We start from the raw sequence: 9872 nt of genomic DNA on the forward strand, positions 1-9872 counted from the left end.
AGAAAGAATTTTATAGATAAGGAACAATAAACAACCTTGAGACTGAGAAATTAGTTCTGACTCCTTTGATCGCTGGGCTGGGAAAAGAGATTTTCTAACGTATCTCAGGGTCACTGTGAACAGCTAGAGTCCTGAGAGGACACAGCCCATCCTACCTGAGGTGTCCCAGGTCACCCCTGCCCTGCACCATCCCTGCTGCTGCTCTGCCCTTGGCTGTGCACACTTGGGTCCCACCCAAACTGAAGCCATTCCCAGTGTTTTCTCAGCATTTCTCCTGCCCACAAAGTGCTCTGGTTCCTCTTTCCCTTCCCTTTTGAGGCCAGCCTAGTGACAAGCTCTGCTGCCACAGAGAGGGCAGCGGGTGGGCTTTGCCTCGTGCAAATCCTCGCTCCCAAACTGCAGCCAGAAGCACTTCAGAGCAGAGAGGGGGACACAGGAAGGAGCTGCAGCTCCTGAACACCCTGGAGCTGCTCCCAGCCCTGCCATGGAGGGAAAAGCAGATTATCAGCAGAGCGTGGTGAAGCTGGTGGCTGCATTTGAAGAGCACTGGTAAGGCAGGAGGGCTCTGGGTGCTCAGGGTGTGTTAGGGCTCCACGGGGAGTGGGTTTGGGAAGGAAGAAATCCACTGTGGAGGTGGTTTGGAGCCTGTGGAGAGGTTGACAACGTGATTTTGGAGAAGCTGACAAGGTGATTTTGGAGAAGCTGACAGGGTGATTTTGGAGAAGCTGGCAAGGTGATTTGCAATCCTTCACAACTCAGCTCTGCCCTCAGTGTCTTCCTCCTGCTGCGGGTCATGAGCAGAGTCTGAAAACCTCAGTGGGGTGTGAGTGGTTGTGCCTGGCTCAGGGTTAGGCTGTGGCAGCCCATTCTCCCACAGCCAGCATCTTCACACTCAGCCTGCCTGGTGCATCCTCCTGCTGCTGGGGAAAGGAATTGTGGTTTGGAAATTGTGCCTCTGGGCAGGGGTTGTCACTGGGAATGGACTGCCTGGGTGTCTGGGAGGGTCCCAGCCTCAGATTGTCCAGCTGTTTGCACAGATGTGGCTCCTAGGAAAGGAAACAGAAAGCATTATGGTAAGGGAGAGAGAGAATTCCTTTCATAAACCAGCTCCTTTCTTTGGAGTGTGAGCTGAGACCCTCAGACAGCGTGTGCTGGGTCTCAGTGAGGGGATCTGCCCTGGCTCTGGTGTAAAAGTAATTCTGGGGCTTCAGGTGAGTTATTTCTCACTTTCTCCATCTGATGGATCAAGGCATGGAATCCTGCCATTCCATGAGATGCTCTCAGTGAGCCTTGGAGGGGCTGGGTGGTTGGGCAGGTGAGTTTTGCAGTCATTCCTGAAGATGCTCAGGCACAAGATTTCCTTTCATTCCAGGAACTCCTGCATCTCTGCTGTGTGCTGTCCCCAGGCTTTGTGTTTGTCCCCATCATCCCCCAGTGACGCTGTGTTGGAGCCACTGCAGTGTTTGATCTGCCCCCATGTCACTGCTGCAGTGTGTTTATTGTTTGCCTTTGATTTAGAGGAAATAAAAGTAACTCAATACTTTCAGAGGAAGCTGGGGAACCTGGGAATGAGCAGACAATGGTTTGGCCTAAGTCAGCATAAATAGAAAGAGAGAAGTTCCCTGTTGGGACTCAGCTGTGGCTTTAGGCTGACACAGGTTTGGGAGGCACCAGGAGAGATGGAAAAGCTTCTGAAGGGTTCTGCCCTGGACAGGAGGGGATTTGTGCATGGCTGTGGATGCACTCCTGAGCTCACAGACATCCTGAGCATGGGATGGAGCTGGCATCCTCTTCAGATGAGTCTCTGCCCCTCAAGCCACTTCCCATCCTCAGCTTTGCACTTTGATGTCCAAATTCTTCATGGATTTCCCATCCCATCCCATCCCATCCCATCCCATCCCATCCCATCCCATCCCATCCCATCCCATCCCATCCCATCCCATCCCATCCCATCCCATCCATCCCATCCCATCCCATCCATCCCACTCCTGCCTGCAGGCCAGCAGTGGATGTTTTTCCAGTTCTGCCCAGAGCAGTTTCCTGCAGTGACCAGCTCTTGGATGACAGACAAGTCACTTGCTGTCACCTTCACAGCCTGGCTTCTCCCTTGTGCCCTCTCTGGACCTGCTTTCATTGCCTTTGCCAGAAAAGGGAAGAGAGAGAACCACCAAAAACAACCTGTCTGCAAAACCACCCACACTTTGCTCAAAACTCTTGGTTATTGGGCTTCTCCCTGCTTTTCTCCATGGTGGCAGCAGGCAAAAATCCAGAGCTGTGGGTGGGATAAACAGCAGGATCCTGCTTTTCTAGAGCAGGAGAGGGACTGGGCACAGCAACAGGGGGATCTGGGAGAAGAGAAACTGGATCCTGACCCCATGGAGGATGCTGAGGATGTTTGTACTGCAGGGCTGGAGTGGGGCAGAGCAGCCACAGCACTGAGCAGCTGCTGCTCTTGTCCCTTTTGCTGGCTTTGAGCTGGGCTGTGCTGGGGGAATGGCTGAGCTGATCCCGTTCCTTTGTAGCAGGGACAGCACATCTGCCCAGAGGGACAAGCAGGCAGGCAGGCAGCTTCCAGCATTCCCTGCCAGCCAGAGCCACTCCCTGACCAGGAAAGAGGATGAGGAGGAGAAGGGTCAGCAAGGCCAGCGTGGACTCAGCTTCAAATGCCTCCGTTCTCTGCGGTCCAAAATCCGTGAGGACGACTGGAGGAGGCCACAGGGCCCAGGCCTGGAGCCTGGCAGCCAGGTGAGCTCCAGAGCTGCTGGGGTGGGTGCCCACACTCAGGGCTGGCTCAGGGTCTCATCTGTGCCCATGAGGCTGAGCCCTGCTCCCCATGCAGGAACCAGAGGAAAAGAAAATCGCCCTGGAGCTGCTGGAGACAGAGCAGGCTTATGTCAACCGCCTGCACCTCCTGGACCAGGTGAACTGGGGACTGGAGGGACCAGTGTAAGGGGATTTTGGAGGGACTGAAGCTGTAAAAATGAGAAACACATGGGCTGCTGGTCTTTACAGCCAGAGATTGGGTCTGGCATTTGCCTTTTTTACACCCCACACCTGTGGGAAGCACCTTTGTCCCAGCAAAGCCTTCCATCCCCCTCTCCTCTTAGAGTTTGGGATTTTCCTCCTGCACAGACCTTTCACTGGGTGATGTGCCAGTCCCAGAGAAGGAATGGGATCCTCAAACATCTCCCTGTCCCTTTTTGTTCACCCTTCTTCCTTCCAGGTATTCTATACAGAGCTGATGAAAGAAGCCAAAACTGGGAAGACGGTGCCAGAGGAGGTGGTGAGGATGATCTTTTCCAACATCTCCTCCATCTACCAGTTCCATGCTGAGTTCTTCCTGCCAGAGCTGCAGAAGCGCATGGAGGATTGGTGAGCCTCAGGAGGGGAGGGGAGGGCAGCACACCTGGGTGGTTTGGCCACAATGGGGGAGCAGCACTGAGTTCAGGCTCCCTCCAGGACCAGAGCTCAGCCTGTCACAGACATCTTTTATGAAAAATCCTTTCCTTAGGATTTTTCCTCCTGAGAAGCTGAGAGACCTCAGGAACAAAATGTAAACATTGATGTAAGCCTGCTGCTGTGGAATGCAACAGGTGCATCTGTGATTGGTCTCATGTGATTGTTTCTAATTAATGGCCAATCACAGTCAGCTGGCTCAGACCGAGTCCAAGCCACAAACCTTTGTTATAATTCTTTCTTTTTCTATTCTTTGCCGGCCTGCTGATGAAATCCTTTCTTCTATGCTTTTAGTATAGTTTTAATGTAATGTATATAATAAAATAATGAATCAAGCCTGCTGAAACATGGAGTCAGATCCTCATCTCTTCTCTCATCCTCAGACCCCTGTGAACACCGTCACACATACTGTTTTGCTCCAAGTGTCTTTTTGCTGGAAAACACTTCCTTAAAATGCTCAGATGAGAGTATGGAAAGCTGGGTGATATCTCAGGTGGTTTGAGGGTGTGCCTGGGTGCAAGGTTGGCTGCAAGGTGGGGACATTCCTGTTCTGGAGAGCAGGAAACACTGTGGGGATGTAGCAGCCTGCAGCAGGGAGAGCCTCAGTCCTCCACTGTGCTCCTTCAGTTCATCCCTCACTGTCTGTCTTTCTGTCCTGAGGAAGCTGCTGGTCTGTGCTTCCCTCCTGCAGGCACCACAACCCCCGCATCGGGGATGTCATCCAGAAGCTGGCACCCTTCCTCAAGATGTACGGGGAGTACGTCAAGAACTTTGACAAGGCCGTGGAGCTCATCACTGCCTGGTCAGAGAAATCACCGCCCTTCCAGGAGCTCATTGCTGACATCCAGGTAAGGACAGAGCAGGGGAGTGGGGAATGGAGGTTTTGGCAGCACGGCTCCCAAAATCTCCAGGGAATGAGGAAACAACAGAGCGTGGGAGCTGCCTTGGTCACTGTTCCTCTGCCCATGCCTGCTGTCCCTGGCCAGAAGAGGAAGGTCTGCGCTAACCTGACGCTGCAGCACCACATGCTGGAGCCTGTGCAGAGGATCCCGCGCTACGAGCTCCTCCTCAAGGATTACGTCCGGAAACTCCCGCCCCAGTCCCCCGACAGGGGCGATGCTGAGAGTAAGGGATCACGGAGGGGAGGGCACGGTGGGTTTGTGGGGAAATAACAACCCCTGGTTGTTGGGGAGGATGAAACAAGAAAGCCTTATAAATATGATTGTCTGGCAAAAGATTTTGAGAATATGGAAACTATAAGCGAGATTGAAATGAAAGCAAGCTTTGAGATCCCTCAGTTGCTGAACAACTGGAAAACAATGGTGTGGCCAGCTGAAGGTGATCCCCTTTTGATGGAACAACACCCTCTGCTTGCAGACAGGCCCAAGGGTCAGAGCAGACCCTACAGCTTGGCAGAATGGGCCCAAAGAGGAGTTTTTAGGATTTAAAATGTAACACAGTGTGATAATGTAATGATTCTTATGGGCTGTATGGAAATGCTGTAGGATTTGTATCTTGGACTAGATTGTTTAGTGAGAATTCGAATATTCAGCACAGAAGAAGATTTATTGTATTGGAATAGGAACCTTACTCTCTTACCCCTTTTACTCCCTTACTCCCTTACCCTCTCATCCTCTCTGCCCCTCTCTTCTCTCAGTCCTGCTCCAGCTGTGGCTGGCAGCTCCCAGCAGGGCCCTGCACCCAGGCCCTTTGCAATAAACCCCAAGTTCCCAGCCCTGGCTGCAGAGATCTCTCGTGTCCGTCTGTCCGTCTGCCCCCACCATCCTACCCCCGGTGCTCCTACACCTGATATTGTACATGGGCACCAGAAAACCTGGCTTCACTCACCAGCTGCCCTGTGCCCTTGGATAAACCTCTCAGTCTGATCCTTTTCTAGCAGGGAGAGGGATTAATCTTCTTTTTCAGGGGCTGGGGAGGGGAAGGCTGGTGTGTCAGGGGTCCACAGTAACCCCTGTAGCAGGTGGGGAAGCCTTCAGACCCCTGTGGATAACACAGCTCCCAGTCCTGCTGGGATGGAGGGGTACAGGAGTGGGCTGTCTGTCCCTCCATGTGCAGTGCAGCTGTACCCAGACTCCTGCACGGCATTTCAGAGCCACTTTGGTTGTGTTCATGGAAGGGCAGCAGCTGCTACTCATGTGCATCCATAAGGGACAGAGCCAGAAGCTTCCTCCCACAGCTCCAGAGCAGGTGTTTCACCTCCTGTCTGTTCTCGTTGCAGAGGCCCTGGAGATGATTTTTATGGTGGCCAAGCACTCCAATGCAGCTATTGCTGAGATGGTGAGGCTGGAAATGCTTTGCAGCTCACAACACAGTCCCCTGAAGGGGATAAAAGTCCTGTGGTTCAGCTGTGGAGCTTAGACCCTGCTCTTAATGCCCAATCTGACCACCCCAAGCCTGAGGAAGTCATATCTGTAGCATCAGCTGGGGTGTGACAAGGCTGGGAGCTGCTCCCAAAGACCAGTCTGGGCTGGGACAGCTGTGCCACCTCTCCCAGTACTCAGCACCCCACAAGAACAGGTCCCTGTGCCTCCCCCAGGAACGGCTGCAGAACCTCTGGGTGGTCTATCAGAGGCTGGGCCTCGAGGACGACATCGTGGATCCCTCCAATGAGCTGATCAAGGAAGGGCCAATCCAGAAAATCTCCACCCGCAACAACAGCACGTCGGAGAAGTACCTGTTCCTGGTGGGAGCTGGGGCGCCTGGGGCAGGGAGAACATAAGATGGGAGTGGGGAGAGGGATGGGACAGCCTGGTCAGGGTGTTGCTGGGTCACTTTGATACTCAGAAGATGAATTCAGAGCTGGCGGGAGAGGGTTTGACCCCGCTCAGTGCAAGGCATGGTTGGGAATCTGCTGTTCCCTGGGCATGGCACCCTTCATCGTTGCAGGGTGGGAGGGGGCTGAGGCAGAAACAGACAGGTTTTAGGTGGCAGTGAAGGACCCCAGACCCCAGACAAGCCCACAGCTCACAGCAGGCATTGCTGGGCTCCAACCCACCCTCTTCTCCCCTCCCAGTTCAACAACATGCTGCTCTACTGCGTGCCCAAGGTCATCCAGGTGGGCGCCGAGTTCCAGGTCCACCTCCGCATGGATGTGGGGGGCATGAAGGTCAGACACACATCTTGTGCTTCCCCCAGCTCCTGCCTGCTCCTAAAGCCTCTGCTCTGGGGTGTGGCTGCTGCCTGGATTTCCTCAGGAGGGAGGGAGGAGCTGGAGCCAGGGGGGGCTTTGTGAGTGAGGTTGATGCTCTGATCCTGGGAAATGCTGGTGGAATCTTGTGCCTGTGGGATCTGAGGGGCTGGGAAAGAGCTTGTGCCAGAGGGACATCCCTGTGCCCCACATCATGGAGAAAAGTCCAGGTGTGCTGGAAGTGGGTTCAGCTCCACATCCTTCCTCTGTCTCCCACAGGTGCGGGAGCTGAAGGACGCTGAGTTCCCTCACACCTTCCTGGTGTCAGGAAAACAGCGGACACTGGAGCTCCAAGCCAGGTGAGGGGAAGGGTGAAGTCATGCAGATCCTCAGAGAGGAGGGACAACAGCTCATCCAGGTCCTTTTTGTACCCAGGTCTGAGGAGGAGATGAACGACTGGATCCAGGTACCACCGAGTGCTGGGAGAGGGGGCACAGCCCCCTGGGTGAGGGCAGCCCAGTGCCCCTCCAGCCCTGCCTTCCCCTCCAGGCCTTCCAAGATGCCATTGACAGGAAGGAGAAGAGGAGTGAGACCTTTAAGACAGCAGTCCATGGACTGGAGACAGACACCCCTGCACTGAAGGTAACCCTCCTGCTCTCCCTGTGCCCCACCTGGGAGAACACACTGTGCTGTGCCTCAGTTTCCCAAGCTAAACCAGCCTGGGGGGAGGCTGAGGACACCCAGCCTGTGCTGTCCCACCCCCAGGCAGAGGAGCTGGGCCGCCGAGCCCCTCAGTGGGTGAGGGACAACCTGGTGACCATGTGCATGCGCTGCAGGGAGCCCTTCAACGCCATCACCCGCCGCAGGCACCACTGCCGGGCCTGTGGCTATGTGAGTGTCCCCTCCCTCCTCCCTGCTGGCCTGTGAGTGTCCCCTCCCTCCCTGCTGGCCTGCTCAGGTGGCTGCTGCACCTCTCCTACACCTTGTACCCCTTTCCTAGGCTTGGGGCTGTGTGACCGTGTTCACAGGGGTCCAAGGATGAGGGAAGAGATGAGGATCTGACTCCATGTTTCAGAAGGCTTGATTTATTATTTTATGATATATATTACATGAAAACTATACTAAAAGAATAGAAGAAAATATTTCATCAGAAGGCTAGCAAAGAATAGAAAAAGAAAGAATGATAACAAAGGCTTGTGGCTTGGACTCTCTGTCCAAGCCAGCTGGCTGTGATTGGCCATTAATTAGAAACAACCACATGAGACCAATCACAGATGCACCTGTTGCATTGCACAGCAGCAGAAAATCATTGTTTACATTTTGTTCCTGAGGTCTCTCAGCTTCTCAGGAGGAAAAATCCTAAGGAAAGGATTTTTCCTAAAAGATGTCTGTGATAGGGGCTGCTCCTGCCCCTCAGCTCCTCGTGGCGCTGTCACTGGGTCCCCTGGCCCTGCCCCAGTGTCACCAGTGTCCCTGTTGGTGGCTGCAGGTGGTGTGTGCTCGCTGCTCTGACTACAAGGCCGAGCTGCAGTACGATGGGAACCGCCCCAACCGCGTCTGCCAGGAGTGCTTCATCTTCCTCACCGGCCACACGGTGCTGGAAGACCGCGAGGGGAAGCACAAAGGCATCCTGGAGGTGAGCTCCAGCCCTGTCTGCCCTGTCGCTGTCCCAGGAGGGGTGGGAGTCACTCCCAGGGCACTCAGAAGGTGCATGTGTTATCTCCATCCCTGATCTCCCTCCCTCCCTCATGCTCCTAGCCTTGGGACCAAGCAGCTCCCTTCACCACAGGATGTCAGCAGCACTGTCACAGCCCTCACCTGCCCCTGCTTTCCCTGGAGTGGGCAGGGAATTCCCCAGGAAATTCTCTCACCTCAGTGCCCTTTCTGCCATCTGCACTGGGTGTTGAGGGATTTGTTGGTTGAGGGATTTGTTGGTTGCTTTGGCAGAAAGGAGCTGCAGAGGTATCAAGCAGGAGTTTGCTCTGCAGTTCCCTGCAGCTGCTGGACAAGAACGGCAAGGGGGGCACGCGGGGCTGGTTCGTGATCCCACAGGACGATCCCCTCGTGCTCTACATCTATGCAGCCCCCCAGGTGAGGCCTGGCTCGAATGCACCCCCAGGGGACATCCCAGTGTGCTCAAGGGACATCCCAGGACATCCTGTTGTACCCAAGGGACATCCTGGGACATCCTGCTGTGCCCAAGGGACATCCCAGGACATCCTGGGATATCTCCCTGTACCCAAAGGACATCCCACTGTGCCCAAGGGACATCCCAGGACATCCCGCTGGGCCCAAGGGACATCCCATCCTGCTGTGCCCAAGGGACATCCTGCTTTGTCCAAGGGATATCCCACTGTGCCCAAGGGACATCCCATCCCAATGTGCCCAAGGGACATCTCGCTGTGCCCAAGGGACATCCTGGGACATCCCACTGTGCCCAAGGGACATCTCGCTGTGCCCAAGGGACATCCTGGGACATCCCACTGTGCCCAAGGGACATCCTGCTGTGCCCAAAGGACATCCCATCCCGCTGTGCCGAGTGACATGCCACTGTGCCCAAGGAACAACCCATTCTGTTGTGCCCAAGAGACATCCCACTGTGCCCAAAGGACATCCCACTGTGCCCAAAGGACATCCCGCTGTCCCCAAGGGACATCCCAGGACATCCCAATGTGCCCAGGGACATCCCATCCCATCCCACTGTGCCCATCCCTGCCTCCCACTCCTGTCTCTCTCCTTTGCAGGACGTCCGAGCCCACACCTCCATCCCCCTGCTGGGCTACCAGGTGCGGGACCTGCCCCAGAGCGAGTCCCGGCACCCGTTCCAGCTGGTGCAGTCCCGGCAGGTGTTCACCTTCGTGGCCGACACCGAGGAGCTCAAACAGCGCTGGATGAAGGCCATGGCGCGCTCTGCTGCGGGGATCACCGAGGAGGAGGAGGATGAAGATGAAGCAGAATGAGGCCATTCCCAGCCCTGCACTGCCCGGGGGGGTCGCACCTCCCCTGCCTGCTCTCACTGCTGACTTTGGGCACATGGCCGAAGTCGCTGAATTCTGGATTTCCATCGCGATAGGGGCAGGATGGGGACACGTTTGCCAGCACAGGGACGAGCTGGGATCCCCTTTTGCTCCCTGCTCACTCTCCGTGCTGGACAGAGCCGCTGGGAGCAGCGGGATTTTGGGGAGCCCGGGATTTGGGGAGCAAGGGATTGGGGAATGGAGATTTGGTGGAGCGGGAATTTTGGGGAGTGGGAGATTTGGGGGATTTA

The 9872-nt window shown here is 55.2% G+C and overlaps 1 protein-coding gene across 1 annotated transcript; it reads left to right on the forward strand.

Annotated features, from left to right (window-relative positions):
* The first annotated feature begins 325 nt into the window (after positions 1–325).
* FGD2 (FYVE, RhoGEF and PH domain containing 2) lies at positions 326–9872 on the forward strand. Its single transcript, XM_026798608.2, has 16 exons — positions 326–549; positions 2523–2745; positions 2840–2920; positions 3224–3372; positions 4148–4304; positions 4443–4581; positions 5696–5754; positions 6014–6160; positions 6491–6583; positions 6884–6963; positions 7040–7070; positions 7154–7246; positions 7370–7495; positions 8094–8240; positions 8552–8695; positions 9349–9872. The coding sequence occupies exons 1-16, from the start codon at positions 485–487 to the stop codon at positions 9562–9564; spliced, it is 1950 nt and encodes a 649-aa protein (XP_026654409.1). The 5' UTR covers positions 326–484; the 3' UTR covers positions 9565–9872.

The sequence above is a fragment of the Zonotrichia albicollis genome, chromosome 28 (assembly GCF_047830755.1).
Source record: "Zonotrichia albicollis isolate bZonAlb1 chromosome 28, bZonAlb1.hap1, whole genome shotgun sequence".
In the NCBI taxonomy this organism is placed as follows: Eukaryota; Metazoa; Chordata; class Aves; order Passeriformes; family Passerellidae; genus Zonotrichia; species Zonotrichia albicollis.